Source organism: Astyanax mexicanus, chromosome 19, assembly GCF_023375975.1.
Source record: "Astyanax mexicanus isolate ESR-SI-001 chromosome 19, AstMex3_surface, whole genome shotgun sequence".
In the NCBI taxonomy this organism is placed as follows: Eukaryota; Metazoa; Chordata; class Actinopteri; order Characiformes; family Acestrorhamphidae; genus Astyanax; species Astyanax mexicanus.
In genome coordinates this window covers 14,991,582-15,013,590 of record NC_064426.1, presented here as the reverse complement: position 1 = coordinate 15,013,590, position 22,009 = coordinate 14,991,582, and the positions used below count along the sequence as shown (strand labels likewise).

Genomic DNA, 22,009 nt, shown 5'->3' with positions numbered 1-22,009 from the left:
TTTTAATTTCAAGCTAACTTTTGTGGTGTTAGTCTTTGTGAACCATACACTGTTTTGTAGTTATTAAAGCATATTCAAACTGAATTTCTTAAAGTTCTTTGATTTTTTTTTTTTTTATTCATTTTGTAAAAAAAAAAACTGTTGTATAAAAGCAATAGAACACTCGAGGTTGTGTGTTATCACGAATAACATCACGGCTGTGATGATCTACAGCTGAATCACAGCCGTGATGTTATTCGTAATAACACACTCCTTCTCAAGTTCTATTGCTTAAATCTAAACTAGCATGTTTAGTCACACAGCACTGGTTTAGTTAACTGCAGTGTATATAAAATGTAAAGGTCCTATAAACAAACTGTTAAGCAGTTTATTTCCTAACTTTAAGTTCTTTTTTTAGTGATTGCGAGAGTCTATAAACAGTCCGGATTTGCGAGTTTCCAGTTCATAAAAGTAGCACTTACAGCTGTCTGGGGTATCTCTAACAGAGAGAGATTTCATTAAGTGACTTGTAAAAAATGTGAAATCTTATAACAGTGCCCATGCGCTCTTCTATTTACAGTGTTTGGGTGTTTCTCAATACTAAAAATGCATAGAGTGGAAAAAAACACTCACAGAAACACAAAAACAGAAAAATAAGAACCTATTGAGATGATGTGTTATTTTATTTGCTATATAAAGAAATATTACCTTAGACTACAACAATAGACTTCTACTATCAGGTCACTATCACTATTACCAAAGTTAACCAGTTTAGCTAAGGATACCACAAAGGTGGGTATACAAGCCTCATGACCTAATGGGATAAACTATAGTTGTTTGCATCAAATTAATTACGATTTGACTATTTGAAAACTTGTATGTGTCTGTGTTGAATGTAAAATGAATGCTGTGTACTTCTGTTCTTTTTCTCCGACAAGCCACTCTACTTTATAGGGTGAACATACTGCAGGACAGAGGTTTGACCACACTTTGTGTTCCTCTCTCTGTGTGTTGCAGAGCTGTTCAAGAGACAGTGTGCGATCTGCGGCTTTCTTCACCTGCTTCTCTCTCCAGCTGGCTCAGCTCATCCTGAGCTGTTTTGCTGATCAGCGTTCGGACGATTTGAAATGGGTCGATGTAAAGGTGCTGTTAGATTTACTTTGATTCATGCTACTGCTGTGAATCTCAGATAATAACCTTTTGCTGTCTTTCTAACAGAACCCCTGTCCAGTTGAAGATGCTTCATTCTTGTCTAAGATACTCTTCTGGTGGTTCAGTGGGTGAGTAGATAATTTACTACTAACATTAGGAACTTATTTTTTTATTATTATCATTATTATGGCTGTGCATTACCAAACAGTGTCCATTTTATATTCTTATAATCTGCTTCTTACTTTTTCCAAAGTATTCAAATTTTTAAATGTTTTAAGATACACAGCTTTCCAGCATCTGATTGCACAGTGAAGCAAATTCAAAGACGTTCAAAATATGACTATATAAAGTACAAACATTAACATAAATATGCAGACAAAATACTAGCATAATACAATAAATACAATAAACATGACAGACATTTGATTGTATGACAGATGTTTGTACGATTTGGTTTTATTCACAGCTTTTTTTTTTTTTTTTGCTGAATTGTTACCATAGCAATGAATAAAGAGCAAAATTTAGATTAGAATTACCACACTTAACCAACCACATGATGTAGCCTACCACAGCATTCACTTGCCAACACCTGAGAACCACCAGGGATACAATACCAACTGCCTAGCAACCACTAAGCAAAACCATAGGCACCAACTGGAAATACCATATCAGTCACCTTGCAACACTTTATCTAGCAACCACTAAGGAACACCATAACTACCACCAGGAATTCCAAAGAAACCACCTAGCAACAGTGCTGTGAATCATTTTCTCTGGTTTTGCTATTTACATTTTTGTTTTATTCTATATTTTATTCCACATAAAAATATTGTCATTTATAACATTTATTTGCATAAAATGAGAAATTGCTGAGATTTAAAAAAAAAGATACAAAGCTTTCAGACCTCAAATATATATATATATATATATATATATATATATATATATATATATATATATATATATATATATATATATATATATATATAATAAAATTATGCTAAACAATGACTATTTGCCATTGTTGGCAATCCCACACTCCTCCACCTCCTCCTCCAGCCCCATCAGCGCTGTGTATCAGTGCACTGCTGTACAGCTACACTGCAGAGGCAGCGGCAGGTTTCATTTAATTGTTTTGCTCTACTGGGATAAATTAACAGATAAGTTATACCAAATTCAGCATTTAACTACTTATCACACTCTGTATTAGTTTAATATCTTTTCACAAACTGCCTGTTTTTCAGCTGAAAGCTGCACAGGGCTAGGCTAGGAAAGTAACATTAGCTACACCTAGCTGAGGTAATTAACTGCTAACTAGCTAAACTTACCTTGTTTAGCTAACTAGCTAGTTATCCTAACTAACTTAGCCTTAGATCGCCTTTGTTTGTTTCCAAAAGTCTGGCTGCCTTTCTGTGTGTAAATTTCTCTCACATGTGGTTTGAGTAGCACTGCTGTGCATTTATAATTATCACATTAATGTTAAGGTAAACTTACAACTAAAATAGTAACTTAATGCTGAGGTAAATAACTAGCTAGCTAGCTTAGCAATTAGCATTGCTAAACTACATTTATAATTGGAATAGTAGTTGGCTAACTTTCACTGCAGAGGTAAATGTAGTGCTATATTGATATGTCTGCTGAGCTACGAATGTTAAGTGTTCAGTATAACTATTTTTAATCACTTTTATTAAGGCACTGACGTATCTGGTTAATTTGTCATAATAAAGTCTGTGTTAGTCACATGCCATATCAAACAATGTTTTACTATATGTGTAAAGGATATATTGTGATTATTGGTTAATCTTTTATATCAATGCGTGTAAAATACACTGTGAGTAATAAAAATGATCAGATACAATGTGAGTATTGGTTATGCATATTGAATACAAGGTTTCACACAATGATTATGTCATTACAGATACTAAGATAAGTAATCATAACTGAAAGATATTTGTCAATCAACCCAAAGTATAATAAACAGTTACTCTGTAGCACCAAAAATAGATTAAAGGTAATTAATTTCTTTAGTGGAAGAAATAGTGTGAGCATGAATGAAACCTGTGCTTGGTATTTGACCCACATTTTTATTTAGGTGCATCTCATCATTATTATTATTATTAATATAAGTATTATTATTATTATTATTATTATCAGCAGTAGAGGTAGTAGCAGCAGTTTAGTAGTAGTAGTAGTAGCAGTATAGTAGTAGTAGCAGTAGTAATAGTAATAATAATAATAGTAAAAGCTGTATAATAGTAGTAGCAGTAGTAATAATAGTAACAGTCCTGCTGTGTCTTCATGTTGTCCAGGCTGGTTGTAAAAGGTTACCGCTCACCTCTGAAAGCTGAAGATCTGTGGTCACTCAGAAAAGAGGACACATCGGAGAAGATCATTGGTGATCTGGAGAGAGAGTGGACCACACAGTGTGCCAAACTGCAGCAGTAAGTTATTAGTAACTTTTATAATACAGAACATTTAGGTTTTTTTATGAAAATGAGCTACAGTACTACACAACTGCCCTATCACACAAAACAATAAGATGTAGTTTAAGATTTACAGAATGAACCAATTTATCTGCATTATTATCATTATAAGAGCTGTTATATTTGGGCCTTTTATTGAGAAAGACTGGGCTTAAAGGTTGTCACTAGATCTGTAATATCTGTGTTCCCTAATATCCAGACAGGAGAGGGGTGACAGTGTAACAGCTCTGGGCTGCAGAATTACAGAGCAGACGCAGCTGCTTCACAAACTACGGCAAGAACAAAGCTCTGGATTCCTCCTGCTCCGGACTCTGGCCAAAACCTTCGGACCCTTCTTTCTGACCGGAACGCTCTGCCTCATCATCCACGATGCCTTCATGTTCTCTATTCCACAGGTGCTGAGGTAAGACCGACCAGGTTACACCTTGGATGCTGTAAACACTGCCAATGATTAATGTCATCAGTGTAACACAAACCTAATTTGTCATACTTCAGTAAACAATACATATAATTTTGTTAATTTCAAGAAATAGATCAGATAATTTTTACTAATTTCAGAAAACAAAGCAGATAATTTTACTAATTTCAAGAAACAAAGCAGATAATTTCCCAAAACAAAGCAGATAATTTACTTATTACTAAAATGCATGGAGATCATCTTGCTGATTTTAGGAATTAATGCAAATAATTCTACTAATTTGAAGAAATAATGCATTGTTCACCACATAGTCAACAAGAGTTCTGTCATCAGAAACACAAGGTACCCAATAGACTTCCAAAAAATGTTTTAAGAAATCCAGAGTTACCCAAAGGTTTGTGCACATGGGAGCCGGTCAAATACAGTGTCCTCAGTGCCCTCTGTCCTAACCCTGGTGCAGCCCTACTACTAGGTGTCATGCCTGGTGAAGTAAACCCACACCCGGCCACTGTTATTTCCTCCCTGCTGCCCTTTAAGTGGCATCGCAGGCCTTCACTAGCCTGCCAGCCAGCTGGTACTGCCAAGGCCCAAATGAGCTAAGACAGCTGCGGTGAACCTGACCACCCATGAACAGTGCTGCCAAATGTGAGCCGCCAACACAAGTGACCTTCCTGCCCTGCAGAATTTCCCCACTGTGCAACAGAATGCTATCTGTACACTGTTAAAGAGGACAGTGGCACACATTTAGTTGTTGAATGAACATTACACAGATTTCTAATTTAGATCAGTGTCTTAGTAAATGACTGTGTCATCTGTTTATATGACCTATATGACTTTTTTTGTTTTGACAAACAAGTGTTAGCCTTTTCAAAACACTCCTCAGTTCATACAGCTCATATGTGGATAATAAGATGCAAAACATCTTTTTAAAATTCATATTTGTTGTGACGTTGCAGTCATGAATGCATTTGCATATAGGCAGCTGCATTGTTAAAACAATTAAGCAAAAATATATAGAGGAAAAATGCTGCCTATTCACTCTTTAGCATGTTAGCCCCCTCCCAGTCAGCCTACAGTTTGATCCCAGCCAATCAGCATACAGTTTAGCCTCACCCATTCATTCTATAGCAGTTTAGCCCCACTTAACCAGTCTACAGTTTAGCCCCACTCAATTAATCTACAGTATATCCCCACACATTCATCCTATTGCAGTTTAGCCCCAACCAATCAGCCCACAGTTTAGCTTCACCCAATCAACCTAAAACAGTTCTGATCCACCAATACAGCCTGAAGCTTTTTAGCCCTGCCCATTCAGCCTACTGTACACACTAAGAAAAGGAAGTACAGATTTGTACTTAAAAGAGTACAAAGCTTGTCCTTGTACCTTATATTGAGGTACAAAAAGTACCTTTCAGTGAAAGTCCTTTTTTGTACCCATGTTTTTTGTGCCAGTAAAGATTATAAAGATTATAAACATTATCATCAACTAAATATGGTTCAAAAACTTGATGATCCAAAATTGTCTGGCTTTCAAATAAAAAATGTGCAATTAAAATATTTATTGTTTATTAGTGCAGTGATACAGAATACTGAATGTACCTTTTGGCTGGTTGAATGGTACAAATTTATACTTATTGCTGTTAGAAATTACTTTGTACTTCAGAGGGAACAAATCTGACCCTGTAAAGACCAATATTGTACCTTTGAGGGTACAAATATGAAGAGTGTACGTTTGAGTACAAAAAAGTACTCATATCGTACCTCTGTTTTTTAGTGTAGTACAGCTCCACCCATTAGTATACAGAAACAGTCTGTTTAATCCCATTAATCATAAAGAGAGTAATAAAGAAAGGAAAGGTCTAAGAAACACCTGCATATACCTGATTCTGAATTTGTTCAGTAAAGTTTTAATTCATTTAATTTAAGTATTAAAATGTGGAGAATTTAGTTGTCTACCAAACTGCAATATTACAATTCTCATTGTGGAACTTTCTAATAATGTACAAACATGTAATTAATTAAAAAAGTTTAATAATATGTGGTCCTCCATCTCAAACCCCTTCTATTTATTTACTCTTTCTTCAGTCTGCTGCTGAGCTTTGTGGGAGATAAGGATGTCCCCTTGTGGAAGGGTTACCTGTTCGCCTTCACCATGTTCTTGCTGTCCTGCCTGCAGTCCCTCTTTAACCACCAGTATATGTATTCCTGCTTCACTGTGGGCATGAGGGTCAAGACCGCTGTCATGGGCCTTGTGTACAGAAAGGTACTTCCATGTGTTCAACCTTAGGTCATGTGATATTGCAGTGTGTGTATGTGTGTGTGTGTGACTCATTTATAACAGTTCTTCTTCATCTCCTCTCAGGCTCTGGTGATCAGCAGTGCTGCTCGGAGGACGTGTACAGTAGGGGAGATTGTGAACCTGGTGTCTGCTGACACACAGAAGCTCATGGACTTTGTTGTGTACTTCAATGCAGTCTGGTTGGCACCTATTGAAATTGGCCTGTGCCTATTCTTCCTCTGGCAGGTACTTCACCTTTACAGCCGTTATGGATACGTTTTTATTTTGGATTTTTGTTATTTATTTAATTGTTGTTAAATATTATAATACTTATATTAATGCATTTTGAGCCAATAGCTTTGTGCTGCATAAATAAACAGGTTTTACTTGTAATTAAAGTACAATATATTCTGTATCACTTTTTGCCACTATAGCGTCTAGGTCCATCTGCATTGGCCGGAATCACCACAGTCATCCTCATCTTCCCTTTGAACGGCCTCATCGCCAAGATGAGAAGCAAACTCCAGGTACCGTGCTGTAGAATCTGCTCAGCCTCAGACACTGTGTCCCTCTTTAGCTTGTCCTGCGGTGTCAGTGGTTGTGTTATTCCACAGGACTGCCCAGTCCAGCAGGGTCACAGCTGGTTCTGTTCAAAATGGGAAAGTGTGTGGACCGCATCCACACATCAGCTGCTTTGATGTCTCTGTGTTACACGTGTGGAATTCAACCACAGACAGTAAAAACAAAGTTCCCTCTTTGCTTTATCCTCAGCAACAGAATAACAGGCCCCAGGCAGTGACTCTCCCTTTTTTCGGGCCAATAAACAGAGTTCACCTCCTTGACCCTTAATTCTACAACACGTGTCAGCAAACACGTTAACCATGTCTAATGGTCAAAACATCTGTAAAATAAACTAACTAGAATAGTTTGAACAAACACTCACTGGCCATTTTATTAGAAACACCTACCTTGTGCTTCCACCCACTGGCCACTTTATGAGAAACACCTACCTTGAGCTTCCACTCACTGGCCACTTTATTAGAAACACTCTACCTTGAGCTTCCACTCACTGGCCACTTTATTAGAAACACTCTACCTTGTGCTTCCACCCACTGGCCACTTTATGAGCAACACCTACCTTGAGCTTCCACTCACTGGCCACTTTATTAGAAACACTCTACCTTGTGCTTCCACTCACTGGCCACTTTATTAGAAACACTCTACCTTGAACTTCCACTCACTGGCCACTTTATTAGAAACACTCTACCTTGAGCTTCCACTCACTGGCCACTTTATTAGAAACACTCTACCTTGAGCTTCCACTCACTGGCCACTTTATTAGAAACACTCTACCTTGTGCTTCCACTCACTGGCCACTTTATTAGAAACACTCTACCTTGAGCTTCCACTCACTGGCCACTTTATTAGAAACCCCTACCTTGTGCTTCCACTCACTGGCCACTTTATTAGAAACACCTCCCTTGAGCTTCCACTCACTGGCCACTTTAATAGAAACCCCTACCTTGTGCTTCCACTCTCTGGCTACTTTATTAGAAACACTCTACCTTGACATTCCACTCACTGGCCACTTTATTAGAAACACCTACCATAAGCTTCCACTTTCTGGCCATTTTATTAGAAACACCTACCTTAAGCTTCCACTCACTGGCCACTTTATTAGAAACACCTACCCTGTGTTTATTATAATATAGATTTAAAACAACATAGTGATTTGTTGTGTTTAACTTTATTCAGGAGGTGCAGATGAAGTACATGGACGGTCGTATAAAACTGATGACTGAAATTCTCAGTGGGATAAAGATCCTGAAGTTCTACGCCTGGGAGAAGGCCTTTGAAGAGAGGGTTCTGGGATACAGGGAAAAGGAGCTAAAGGCCCTGAAAAAATCACAAATCCTTTACTCCATATCCATCGCCTCCTTTAACTCCTCTACCTTTCTGGTTTGTCTTAAATAATTATTATTTTATTTTACATGTAAATTAAATGAGACCTTTGAAAATGGTTAGAATCACCTTGCTGGATTATGAACTTGTGCCGCTCTAGATCTGCAAAATCAAACCAAATCACACTGCTCTCTATTATAAATTGGACACAGAAATGTACATGATTTCACAGCTCTAGAGTGAAGCAACTGTCTAACTGCCTGTGTAACAAAAGACAGGAGATTATTAGTTAAACTCCCAGAAAAAAGAAGTCCTTCCCCCATTTTAAATATTTAAAACTTTTAGAGTCTTTATATAGGCCCAGACATGATTACTGCCATATTTTCAGTTTAATATATGTTTCATAGGCCCTAAAATTGAACCCTGTGAGACTGGTTTGTGAGAAATGGCCTTATGGAGTTACGTTGACCTAACTATACATTACATAAATTAAGTTAATTGGTTGAGTGTACCTAAAATGCAAATTAAGCTAACATTTGTTTCCTTTTGTTTAAAAGAGTTCCAGTGTTTTGTTAACATTCAGTTACAGATATGGCAGGGTAATTAACAAAGCTGCTTAAGAAGTCTTATAGTATATACTATAGTACAAAGGTCACCAATAGGCGGACTGCAGTCCGGGTCCGGACCCAGACGTTGTCCAATGCGGACCCAAACCGATAAACTACTAAAAAGGATTTAATTCTGACAGTGTTCATTTAAAGCAGCAGAACTTTTCTTGTCATTACGGTTTACGTGCTTTGCAGCACAGTAAACTCACAGACCAATCATGTGTGCTGTAAAATCACCAAACGCTCTCCTCTGCCAATCAGATCTGTGCAGATGCGGGAGCACGCCTAAATCTAATATAAATAAAATCAAATAGAATAAATATAGCATTTGAATCAAAGTTGACATATAGATTCACATTAATAGACTGAATAAGTTAAATTATTGAGGGTGTTTCCATTTATTGTATAATAAGTCAATAATTGTTGATGACATTGATGACATTAAACACTGACAGAACTACCAGACTTCTTCAGTATACAGTATATAGCACTGAATCATAACACAAGTTAAGACCTTGGCCTGACAGAATTTTCTATAACTGGCCCGAACTGAATTTTAATTAAATTAGGACATGACTGATGGAAGCTCTTCTATGTGTTCAGATTGCATTTGCCATGTTTGGAGTTTACGTGCTGATTGACGAGAAGAACGTTCTGGATGCTCAGAAGGTTTTCGTGTCCATGGCGCTCATCAACATCCTCAAGACTCCGCTGAGTCAACTGCCATTCGCCATGAGCACCACCATGCAGGCAAGTTTAACCGCCCTGCGGTCAGAATTTCGGTCTTCTGACTTTTCCAGGATCCATCTCAGATCAGCAGTTGCATAAATACAGGAATTTCCCCATAATGTCTTTTAACAAATGATCTTATTATGATCATGTTCTCATGCTGTGTCATCTCCTGCTCAGGCCATCGTCTCTCTGAAGCGTCTGGGAAAGTTCCTCTGTCAGGATGAGTTGAAGCTGGACAGTGTGGTCAGAGCTCCCTTTAGCCCTGGTGAGTAGATTATGAAGATTGCAGTGACAAACTGACCACAGAACTCCAACGTAAACCACAGAGAGAGCCTCCAGTGAATACAGCAAGACAGATTTACAGCGAAACTGAGCTTAAGAGATTTAGCCTTTATTTACTATCCATCTAAAAATATTCCTGTAAGTATAACATTATCACTACATTATTTGGCTTTTATTATATCAGTGTAGGCATAATAAATTCTCCTCTTTATCTGCTGCATTGTAAAGACAACATAACTTTTTTAGCTTTTTCATCTTTTCCCATTATTCCTGCAAACATGTCTTCAGACTGAGCTTCTAATTAGCACAGTAAATTTGTAAGGTGTATAAATAAATGTAACTCTTTATTGAAGAGCTTGTTTTTGATGATGATGATGATGATGATGATGATAGGTGTGTAAAGTAATTGTAAGGGGCCGCCCGCGCCGTGGTCTTCCCACCACTAGAGGGAGGCCACGCTCTAAGCCAAGTGGTAATCAGCGCGATTAACAACAGCTGGTGTCACTACCTTATAAGGGCTTCCTTCCGGTTCCTCGGCGCAGAGTCTTGAGTATTCCTGTCAGAAAGCAAGACCACGCCGGTTTTCCTAGCGATCTCCTTAGAGTGGCCAAGTGGCTCTCTTTTTCTCTTCACCTCTATGAGAACAGTGTATACTGGGCTCAGTTCACAGAGGTTCTCTTTATTCCTTCTTTTTCTCTTCACCTCTATGGGAACAGTGTATACTGGGCTCAGTTCACAGAGGTTCTCTTTATTTCTTTCGGAGCTACCTGCTTCGCTTTAATCACTCCACCTCGTTGGTCGTGTCACCACGAGGCTGTCTTTCTTTTTTTCTCTCTCTCACTTTCGTCACACAAAAAAAAAAAAAAAAAAAAAAAAAAAAAAAAAACTTTCTATCGTTTCTAGCGACCAGAGGGGGAAACCTTTTCCCTTCTAACTTCGCTTACCTTTTTTATGTAGCCTTTATTGGTTGGTTCTCACAGTTTACAAATCATTAATCCTGCTATAATTATTATTATTATTTTCTTTCACTTCGTTTACTTTGCTCGCGCTCCGCTTGCCGCGAGTCATTTAGTTCTTTCCAGCGCTGACGTCATCGGCTCGTCCCCGGTGGCGCAGTGTGTAGGCCGCGGTCTCTGTGCCTCAGAGCCCATTCTCGCGGGTGTTCAAACCCCGCTCTCGGCGATTTTTATTTTTAACTTTTTTCAAACCTTATACTGTCGCTTTGTGTCTTCATTTCTTTCATTTCGCCACAGTAAAACAGTTCTTTCTACTCTTACACTTTAGTTTGTTTAATTATTCGGTGTTCTATACCCTGCCCCCTGTGTTAAAGCACCTACAGTCACTAATCACTCATAGCCCTCTAGAGTGTTGTGGTCTACTCATTGGCCCTTCACACAAACGGTCTGGGTTCAAATCCAGCTCAATGCAATTCTCCCATATTTGCTTTTGAGTTCATCCTGGTGCTATATTTCACCAGGTTAAATACAATCTGAGACAGCTATCTGGATCTTACCTTTAGGGTAGCTGTCTCATTACAGCAAGACTCTGCCAGAATATGGACTCAGCAGATAAGGCAGCATTGCAACAGGCCATAACCTCTCAGGGTGCTCGTCTGGGCAAGCATGAAGACGCGTTAAATCAGCTAGCTGAGCGTCTGCAGGAGTTAACGGTGGCTGTCCAACGGTTGGCCATTCCACCCAAGGATGAAGCCCCACCTGCTGCTGAGGCTCCGCCTCTCACTGCATCCTCTGCAGACATAGTGCTACCAGCCCCCATGAGATTCAATGGTGAGCCAGGTGGATCTCGGGGCTTTCTGCTCCAGTGCTCTTTGGCTTTTAAGCAAGCCCCTAATCGGTTCCCCACTGAGGAGGCCAAGGTCGCATACATGATTTCCCTCCTTTCTGACCGTGCCTTAGAATGGGCTACAGCCCTTTGGGAGGCCGGATCTGTAGACTGTACCACCTCTTCTCTATTTGCCGGAGCCATGAGGCGGACATTTGATAGTTCCAGCAGGGGCAGTGATGCTGCCACTGCTCTCCTCAATGTACGCCAGGGTACTCGGTCTATTGCGGACTATAATATCACTTTCCGTACCCTGGCTGCTGAGAGTGGGTGGGACTGCCTTGCTCTTATGGCTGTTTACCAACAAGGCCTCAGTGAAGAGCTAAGAGATCTCATGTCAGTCCGTGATCCTCCAAATTCTTTGGAGGACCTGTATGACTTGGCTCTTAGGCTTGACAACCGTCTTCGTGAACGTCGCCGGGCCAGCAAGAAGGGGCCTCGCACTCCTCAACCTCGGGAACTTTCTCCTCATTCCCGGCCACAGTCTCGGGCTGATGGGAATGAACCCATGCAACTCGGTCGCACCCACCTCACCCCCCAAGAAGCCGAGACACGTCGCCGTCAGGGCAGATGCATGTATTGTGGAGGGGACGACCACAAGATAGAAAAATGCCCTGTTAGGCCAGTAAAAGGCCAAGCCTACCCCCGGTAGGGGACCCCAGGGTAGGCTCTCTCCTCAGTCCCCAGTCAAGTGGGCTGTTTCTCCCAGTCACTTTGATATGGGGAACACCACCTAAGGAGGGACGCCTGACTGCCTTTATTGACTCCGGTGCAGCAGGCGATTTCATGGACATCTCCACAGCACGCCAACTGGGTTTACCCCTGGAGTCCCTCACCACTCCTCTACCAGTGTCGGCTATAGATGGCTTCCCACTAAGATCAGGGGCAATTAACCAACAGACCAAACCAGTCATTATGAAAGTGGGTCAACATACTGAACGCCTATCTTTCTTTTTGACCCAGGCACCAAATCTACCTGTTATCTTGGGGTATTCTTGGCTGCAAAGGCATAACCCCCATATAGACTGGCTCTCAAAAAGTATTCGTCAGTGGGGTCCCCATTGTAGGGCTTCATGTTTACGCCCTGGCCTCCTGGAGAGTCATGGAACCCCACACCAAAAGTCTGTTGACCTGAGTAAGGTACCAAAGGCTTACCATGACCTCGAGGAGGTCTTCAGCAAGCAAAAGACTGAGGTCCTACCACCTCACCGTACCTTCGATTGTGCCATCGAATTAATGCCGGGGACTGTTCCTCCTAGGGGGCGCCTCTTTTCTCTATCAGGGCCTGAGAGAGAGGCTATGGAGGAGTACATCAAAGAAGCACTGGCACAGGGGTTCATCCGTCCTTCAACGTCTCCTGCTGGGGCAGGATTTTTCTTTGTAGGCAAGAAGGACGGGGGTCTGCGACCGTGTATTGACTACAGAGGTCTTAACAAGATCACGGTCAAGGACCGCTACCCTTTGCCTTTGATGACAACCGCCTTTGAGGCACTCCAACAGGCCTCCGTTTTCACGAAATTGGACCTTCGGAGTGCCTACAACCTGGTGCGGATCCGCCCTGGGGACGAATGGAAGACAGCATTTGTCACCCCTACAGGCCACTATGAATACCTAGTCATGCCTTTTGGGCTGATGAATGCACCAGCTGTCTTCCAACGGCTAATCCATGAGGTCCTGCACGAGACCCTCGGCCTTTATGCTTTCGTTTACCTGGACGACATCCTCATATTCAGCAAAGACCTGAATGAGCATGTTGTTCATGTTCGCAGGGTGTTACAGCTACTCCTTGAGAACCATCTCTTTGTAAAACTTGAGAAGTCTGAATTCCATGTTGCTACAGTGCGGTTCCTGGGGTTCGTGGTCTCCAAGGGCAGCTTAGCTATGGATCCTGCCAAACTGAAAGCAGTGGCCGAGTGGCCTCGTCCCACCTCCCTCCGCCTGGTCCAACGTTTTTTGGGCTTCGCCAACTTTTACCGCCGGTTTGTTAGGAACTTTGGCTCGGTTGCTGCACCACTCACCGCTCTGACCCGCAAGCAGCCAGGCCTATTCCAATGGACCGACGAGGCCCAGAAAGCCTTTGAGGAGCTCAAACACCGGTTGACCAGTGCCCCTGTCTTACGCCTCCCAGATCCTGACCTCCCATTTTTGGTGGAGGTGGATGCCTCGGACATTGGGGTTGGTGCTGTCCTGTCCCAGCGCTCAGGGGAGAACAACAAGCTCCATCCCAGTGCTTATTTTTCTCACCGCTTGACTCCCACTGAAAGGAATTATGACGTGGGAGATCGGGAACTCTTGGCCGTTAAGATGGCCCTTGAAGAATGGAGACACTGGCTAGAGGGTTCCAAACACCCGTTCTTGGTCTGGACGGATCACAAGAACCTCTCTTACATCCAGAGTGCTAAGCGACTGAACCCTAGACAGGCCCGTTGGGCCCTGTTTTTCAGTCGCTTTGACTTCACTCTGTCTTACCGTCCAGGATCCAAGAACATTAAGCCTGATGCCCTTTCCAGGCAGTGGGAGGAACCATCTGTACCACAGTTCTCTCCAATTCTTCCCCCCGAACGTATACTTGCTCCTCTGCAGTGGGAGATTGAAGGAGTAGTCCGGACAGCCTTACAAACTGAGCCAGATCCAGGCGGAGGTCCCACCAACAGGCTGTATGTCCCCACCTCTGCTCGGGCTCAGGTTATGCACTGGGGACACACCAGTCCTGTTTCAGGCCATCCAGGGGTTAACCGCACACTGGAATTCCTGAGCAGACGATTCTGGTGGCCTAAGATGGCAAGAGAGGTTCGGCAGTTTGTGGCTTCCTGTGATGTATGTGCACGTAACAAGGAGCCCAGGACTAGGCCCCCTGGACTGCTACATCCTTTACCTGTTCCACATCGCCCATGGTCACATCTGTCCTTGGATTTCATCACCGGATTACCCAAATCCAGGGGCAACACAGTCATTCTGGTGATTGTGGACAGGTTTTCAAAGGCAGCTCGGTTTATCGCCCTGCCAAAACTCCCGTCATCTCAGGAGACTGCTCAACTCGTTCTCCACCAAGTCGTGCGGTACCACGGGATCCCTGTAGACCTGGTATCAGATAGGGGCCCCCAGTTTTCAAGTCGGTTCTGGAAAGCTTTTTGTACTTCTCTGGGGGCTTCTGTCAGTCTGTCCTCAGGGTATCACCCCCAGTCTAATGGGCAGACCGAGCGGGTGAACCAAGACCTTGAGCAGTCTCTCCGGTGTCTGACGTCCACTTGCCCTGCCACCTGGGCGGATCACTTGTTGTGGGCTGAATACGCTCACAACACCCTGTGGCATTCCTCTCTGGGAATGTCCCCTTTCGAGTGTCAGTTTGGTTATCCGCCTCCCTTGTTTTCAGACCAGGAGGCAGACACAGCTGTTCCCACTGCACTCAGTATGGTGAGGCGTTGCAAGAAGGCGTGGCGACGTGCACGTGCCACTTTGCTGGCACAAACCGCATCACGCAAGGCCGCTGCAGATCGGAGGCGTATGCTGGGGCCATCTCTACGTCCTGGTCAGCGTGTGTGGTTGGCGGCTAAGGACCTTCCGCTTAAAGTGGTCAACAAAAAATTGGCCCCTCGTTACATCGGACCCTTCAAGGTCGTCCGCCGTGTCAACCCTGTGTCATACAGGCTGCAACTCCCACCGTCCCTTAGGATCAATCCCACTTTCCACATTTCGCGTCTCAAGCCATTCCTGTGTTCAACTGGGGCCAGGCCTGTAGATCCGCCACCCCCTCGCATGGTGGCGAGCTCGCCAGCCTATACAGTACATAAAATACTGGATTCCCGTATGGTGAGGGGCCGAGTCCAGTATCTGGTAGATTGGGAGGGTTATGGTCCCGAAGAGCGCTCTTGGGTTCCAGCTGCCCGGATTCTTGATCCGGATCTCATCCGGGCTTTTCGGAGTGATCGGGCGGCTGGGCTTGTGACTTCTGGAGCCGCCCCTCCGGGAGGGGGTCCTGTAAGGGGCCGCCCGCGCCGTGGTCTTCCCACCACTAGAGGGAGGCCACGCTCTAAGCCAAGTGGTAATCAGCGCGATTAACAACAGCTGGTGTCACTACCTTATAAGGGCTTCCTTCCGGTTCCTCGGCGCAGAGTCTTGAGTATTCCTGTCAGAAAGCAAGACCACGCCGGTTTTCCTAGCGATCTCCTTAGAGTGGCCAAGTGGCTCTCTTTTTCTCTTCACCTCTATGAGAACAGTGTATACTGGGCTCAGTTCACAGAGGTTCTCTTTATTCCTTCTTTTTCTCTTCACCTCTATGGGAACAGTGTATACTGGGCTCAGTTCACAGAGGTTCTCTTTATTTCTTTCGGAGCTACCTGCTTCGCTTTAATCACTCCACCTCGTTGGTCGTGTCACCACGAGGCTGTCTTTCTTTTTTTCTCTCTCTCACTTTCGTCACACAAAAAAAAAAAAAAAAACTTTCTATCGTTTCTAGCGACCAGAGGGGGAAACCTTTTCCCTTCTAACTTCGCTTACCTTTTTTATGTAGCCTTTATTGGTTGGTTCTCACAGTTTACAAATCATTAATCCTGCTATAATTATTATTATTATTTTCTTTCACTTCGTTTACTTTGCTCGCGCTCCGCTTGCCGCGAGTCATTTAGTTCTTTCCAGCGCTGACGTCATCGGCTCGTCCCCGGTGGCGCAGTGTGTAGGCCGGGGTCTCTGTGCCTCAGAGCCCATTCTCGCGGGTGTTCAAACCCCGCTCTCGGCGATTTTTATTTTTAACTTTTTTCAAACCTTATACTGTCGCTTTGTGTCTTCATTTCTTTCATTTCGCCACAGTAAAACAGTTCTTTCTACTCTTACACTTTAGTTTGTTTAATTATTCGGTGTTCTATACCCTGCCCCCTGTGTTAAAGCACCTACAGTCACTAATCACTCATAGCCCTCTAGAGTGTTGTGGTCTACTCATTGGCCCTTCACACAAACGGTCTGGGTTCAAATCCAGCTCAATGCAATTCTCCCATATTTGCTTTTGAGTTCATCCTGGTGCTATATTTCACCAGGTTAAATACAATCTGAGACAGCTATCTGGATCTTACCTTTAGGGTAGCTGTCTCATTACAGTAATCTCGTGCCCATGTGGTTCTATCAGCTAATATGAAATGACGGTTCTTGATCCAGCACAGTCTGAGGGATTAGACTTAGGGTTGTGCTCTTGCCCTTTAAACACTGAAATTCCTTCTGATTTCTTAAATGGATTAATGATATTATGCATCCCTTATGAGGGAGACAGTCTTCCTTTGGGGAACAACTTTCTTACACATTTGTTACAAACTGGACATCCTCTGTCTATTTATTTTTCTCAAAGACTCAGGGTCCCATCTTAGACCTACATCGTTTAAATAGAGACGGATTTTAGGAATATGTCTAAAACGATGGGCTAGTGATGTGTAGGTAATGTGTGTTCAGGTAAATTTCAGGTTTATTGCTATCTTAGCAACGGAAAACACAGGTACGCCGCTTACTGTTTAAAACCCTGACAACAGTCAACCGTCAGGCGTACATATTTATCTTGGTTATGCAGGTGCATAGCAGACTAGTGCCAGCGCATACACCCAACCTTTACAACAACAATAAACAGAATACACAATAAAATAACATATAATAAAATAGCTGTTCCTGTAAATTTTTCCTCTGCTGAGAAGTGCAGATGTGCTGCGCTGTTAAAATAGCAATCTGACAAAGTCAGAGCGCACCTAGCTCTTAAAGTGAAAGGTAAGTGAAACACAAGAAACAGGTTTTCTTTTATTATTTTAGCATTGAAATGTATTTTGTCTTGCTTTTTAAAGACTGTTGGAGTGTGGGAGTCATATATTAATTATTGATTCTTTTGGCCAAACTCAAAAGAGATTTTTTTTGCCATTTTCTGCTAAATATCAATTGTAAATGAAAGTAGGTGTAGTTTAACCATAGAAACAAACACTTGCACAGTATGTTTCTCTGAAATTGAATGATGGAAAATTACTGGACTGGATTTTGTTTTACTTTACAGCCTCACAGATGAATCACATCAAAATGACTGTAGAAAAATGGGATTCCAGATTGAGGCTTTATGGCTGTAATTCCCACATATGTAGGCAGTTGTGTGGGCATTAGCTGGCTATAGAATGTACCTCAAATGTCCACAGTAGTGCATGAGCTCATGCGTTGGCTGCTGACCACAATATGCCATTTTCTGCTCTACAGCTCTAACTGAGGGCGTCCCTCTGAGCTGAAGCGGGCGCAGCGGATGTTTTTACAGGCGGCGCTCCCATGTTTCACCCCTTAACTTCATATGCATCGTTAGTGTAGGCTCTCTGACCACAGCACAGGCCTGTACTTAACACCTACACACCAACACCAGAATGTGTTGTTAATGTATGGAGGCTACGTGGAACTGGGCATGGGTACGCACACATGCCAAACAGTGTCTATCTATGCATCTGTGTCTGCAATGGGTGCAGTTTACAGTACGTAAATCCATTGATTTGAAGGGGTGTCCGAAAATATTTGGACATAATATAACAACTCACCTATTACTTAAATAAATATTACATTATGGGATCTGTCTTTTCTGAAGAGGCAGGCTAGATATTATAGGTAGGTTATGCTGAAGCTCATTACTGAAATAAAATATGACAAGGTTAATAATTTTAAAGTTCTTGAAACTTTTGGGTTGGACTGACCTTCATTTCTTAAAGTATTTTTTTTCTTTAATTAGTCAATTAAAGTAGGTAGAACATTACCTAAATATGGCTATGCAATGTTCAACTATTGATAAGTTCAGCACAGCTGTTAACTACAAGCCATTTCAGGTGATTCTACCTCATAAGGTGACTGAAAAAATGCCAAGATGTGAAAAGCTGTCATCTAAGCAAGAGGTGCTACTTTGAAGAATCTAAAATATAAAACATATTCTTTTTTTACTTTAGTATTAAGGTGTATCCAAACTCTTGACTGATACTGTCTGGCTGTACTATTTTTTGTTGTTTGTTTTACAGATGGAGACAGTGTGACAATAGAGGATGGCACTTTTAGCTGGTCCAGAGACGGACCACCATGCCTGAGGAGGTGAGCTGTTCAAAGTTACATAACTTCAGAGTTAGAGCAATACAATGTGTATTATACAGATATACAGGGGTTGGACAATGAAACTGAAACACCTGGTTTTAGTTTTGGTGGAAACAGGAGAGTTGAGGTGCACATTGAATTCTGCCGTGATTTGGGCAGCCGTAGTTTTATGTATTTTGGATACAATTCTGGTTAGCACAGACAGCTTCCTCTTACAGCGTCCACAGTTAATCCTGTTGGATGTGGTTGGTCCTTCTTGGTGGTATGCTGACCTTACCCTGGATACCGTGGCTCTTGATACATCACAAAGACTTGCTGTCTTGGTCACAGATCTGCCAGCAAGATGTGCACCAAAAATGTGTCCTCTTTTGAACTCTGGTATCTCACCCATGTTTTGTGCATTGCAATATTTTGAGCAAAACTGTGCTCTTACTCTGCTAATTGAACCTTCACACTCTGCTCTTACTGGAGCAATGGGCAATTAATGAAGATTGACCACCAGGCTGCTCCAATTTAGCCATGAAACCTCCCACACTAAAATGACAGGTGTTTCAGTTTCATTGTCCAACCCCTGTATTTTACAGTTGCACTTGATTTACATTCTGTGTGGACAGGTTCTTATGTGCAAGTACAGCTTTGTTTTGTAAAAGTGAATGTCTATGAAGTGTTATCCCATTTAGTAAAATGTGATTAGGGACTTTTGGGTCTAAAATGAAGTACAGTGTGTTTTTCTGATAATCTCACTTCTTATTCGTGATGATGTTTTGTGTAGAATCAGTGTGAAAGTGCCACGCGGGTGTCTGGTGGCGGTGGTGGGTCATGTGGGCAGTGGGAAATCCTCCCTGCTTTCTGCCATGCTGGGAGAGACGGAGAAGAAGAGTGGAAATGTCACAGTAAAGGTACTGGAATATACAACTACTACTACTGGTCATAAATCTTCATACATGGTATAGTAAAAATTTAAATGCTATGGTGACTGTATGCTCACATAAAACAATAGATAGATATAATGTATATGATCTATACATAATATAGTTGAAAGCTAAAATTATCATAAAATAAAAATATTTTACAAACAATATATTCTGACACAAAACTGACATTATTTGCTTTGATCTTTATTATATGTGACAAAACTGAACAGCTGGTGTGCAGTGAAAAGATGAGAAAAAATTTGCACTTTAAATGTAATTAATTAGTGTCTAATAACTGCAATGACAAACTCTCAAAAATCCTTTTTAACTTAAATTGAAGTCAGTGTCAAAATATTTTATTCAGAGTCATTTTGGAGCTTTGGATCATTTATATATTCAGTTTCAAACTATTAGTCTGTTCTTGTTTTTAGTTTGGTTTTATTTTTAGACATTGTATTTAGAGTGTAGTATTTTGTATTTGACCCTCTGTGCCCTGCTTTATTAAAGATTCAGCCTCAACAATACAAAAATCCACCCTGAACTGTAATTACACTGCAGTGGAGCTCAGTGACAACTCCATAACTCTTTCCTCCAGGGTTCTGTAGCATACGTGCCCCAGCAGGCGTGGATCCAGAACGCCACACTGCGGGAGAACATCGTGTTTGGGCAGGAGAAAAAGGAGAGCTGGTATCAGACAGTGCTGGAGGCGTGTGCTCTTGTGCGAGACCTGAACATCCTGCCTGCCAGGGATGCCACCGAGATCGGAGAGAAGGTGAGCTTTCTGCTCTCCGCTGTTTTAGGTGATTAGTGTTAGTAAACTCAAGTTAATACTGATGCTGATGTTTCCTGATCTCTGTTCTAGGGATTAAACCTGTCGGGTGGACAGAAGCAGAGGGTGAGTTTAGCCCGAGCCGTCTACAGGAACGCTGATATTTACCTGCTGGATGACCCACTATCCGCTGTAGACGCTCAAGTGGGTCAGCACATCTTTGACAGAGTCATTGGGCCTAAAGGAATACTCAAAAACAAGGTACCGTTTATTGTGGGGCAGTATAAATTAATAACCTAGTTAACTGTGAGAGGGTCAGAGCATAAGTTTATGGTTAGTTGTGATTAATATTATATATATTTTTTGCATTTAATCCTGATTAATCACAATTATTTGTGATTATTTATTATACTCATTTTTGGGTACATTTATTAATAATTAATCTCATAATTTTTGCATGTATATGATTAATCACATTATATTACATAATTTCATTCTTTTTGTGATAAATCATGATTCATTTAAATTTTGTGCACTTAATTATGAATATTATTAATAACTTTTTTGTGTAGTAAGTCACATTGCATTTACTGTACTTACCAGTAATTACATTATTTGCATAGTAAATCTCAGTTAATAGAATTGCCTGTTATTGTCACGATTAATCTTATTGTTTTTGTGTACAAATCACAGTTAATCAAATGTAATGTGAATAATTAAGATCAATCATGCGGGTTGCCAGATTTACACAAAGCTATCTGTAAATATACAATATTTTTCGCAATATAAGGTGCACCATCACACTATCAATGAATGTCTATTTACTGGTCTGTTTTCTTACATAAGGTGCATTAAACTATAAGACGCATTTTATGTGACACTAGTAACTAGTAGTGGGAACAGAAGGGTCATCATGTTTTCCTTTTAAATACAATCCTAAGTGTTCAGGTAAGACAGGACGATATCAGCTAGCGTAGTTTGTTTTAACACGTTAAACAGCAGGCTACAATCTGATATACTTGCTTCTGAACAGCAAAAGAGCTGGTGCTGTGGTTAGCAGCTAATGGGGTTAGCAGCAGGCTATAGGCCAATAATACTCACCTCTGGAAGGTCAAAGAGCTAGTGTTTTGTGCGGTTAGTAGCTAATGCTAATGCTGCTGGAGAACTAAACTAAAACTAAACTGAAACTTCTGTATAACGCTGCACTTCAGCAGAGGGGCTTTACTGCTCCTTACATCCTGACTGTTAAATTCATGCATAAGGCACACACGGATTATAATGTGCACTGACGATTTTTGAAAAAAAAATACAGGTACATACATTTCAATGTCTCATACCACTATTATTCTAGTGGTGGTGATAAATATGGCTAGCAACCCTACTGAGGCTTATTGATTACCTATTCAGCAGAAAAATAGCCAGCTCGCCCATTTCCATGTTTGCAGCACATTGTTTGCATGCTGTTGTCTATACCTGCCATCCCAGGGTGTGGAAATGGGGCAGAGGGAATGGCGGTGGGCAGATTTGGAGGCTAAATTCCACCCAGGTTTCCATGTTGTACCACACAGTATAT

At 41.6% G+C, this 22,009-nt stretch overlaps 1 protein-coding gene and 1 long non-coding RNA gene across 3 annotated transcripts in view; both read left to right on the top strand.

The window, feature by feature from the left end:
• The window catches only part of LOC103043664 (multidrug resistance-associated protein 1), a 65,696-nt gene that overhangs the window by 30,738 nt on the left and 12,949 nt on the right, over positions 1-22,009 (top strand). For both annotated transcript variants that reach the window (XM_007235342.4, XM_022665890.2), the window contains exons 5-18: positions 997-1,122; positions 1,198-1,259; positions 3,441-3,572; positions 3,814-4,017; positions 6,118-6,295; positions 6,395-6,556; positions 6,745-6,837; positions 8,066-8,269; positions 9,424-9,570; positions 9,730-9,817; positions 18,684-18,753; positions 19,526-19,652; positions 20,263-20,439; positions 20,530-20,697. In XM_007235342.4, coding sequence (XP_007235404.3) covers positions 997-1,122; positions 1,198-1,259; positions 3,441-3,572; positions 3,814-4,017; positions 6,118-6,295; positions 6,395-6,556; positions 6,745-6,837; positions 8,066-8,269; positions 9,424-9,570; positions 9,730-9,817; positions 18,684-18,753; positions 19,526-19,652; positions 20,263-20,439; positions 20,530-20,697 — 1,938 coding nt within the window. The remainder of the gene's footprint in view (positions 1-996; positions 1,123-1,197; positions 1,260-3,440; positions 3,573-3,813; positions 4,018-6,117; positions 6,296-6,394; positions 6,557-6,744; positions 6,838-8,065; positions 8,270-9,423; positions 9,571-9,729; positions 9,818-18,683; positions 18,754-19,525; positions 19,653-20,262; positions 20,440-20,529; positions 20,698-22,009) is intronic.
• On the top strand, positions 10,463-16,766 carry LOC125784422 (uncharacterized). Its single transcript, XR_007427220.1, has 2 exons — positions 10,463-10,575; positions 15,919-16,766. It is a non-coding gene; the product is annotated as an uncharacterized LOC125784422 (long non-coding RNA).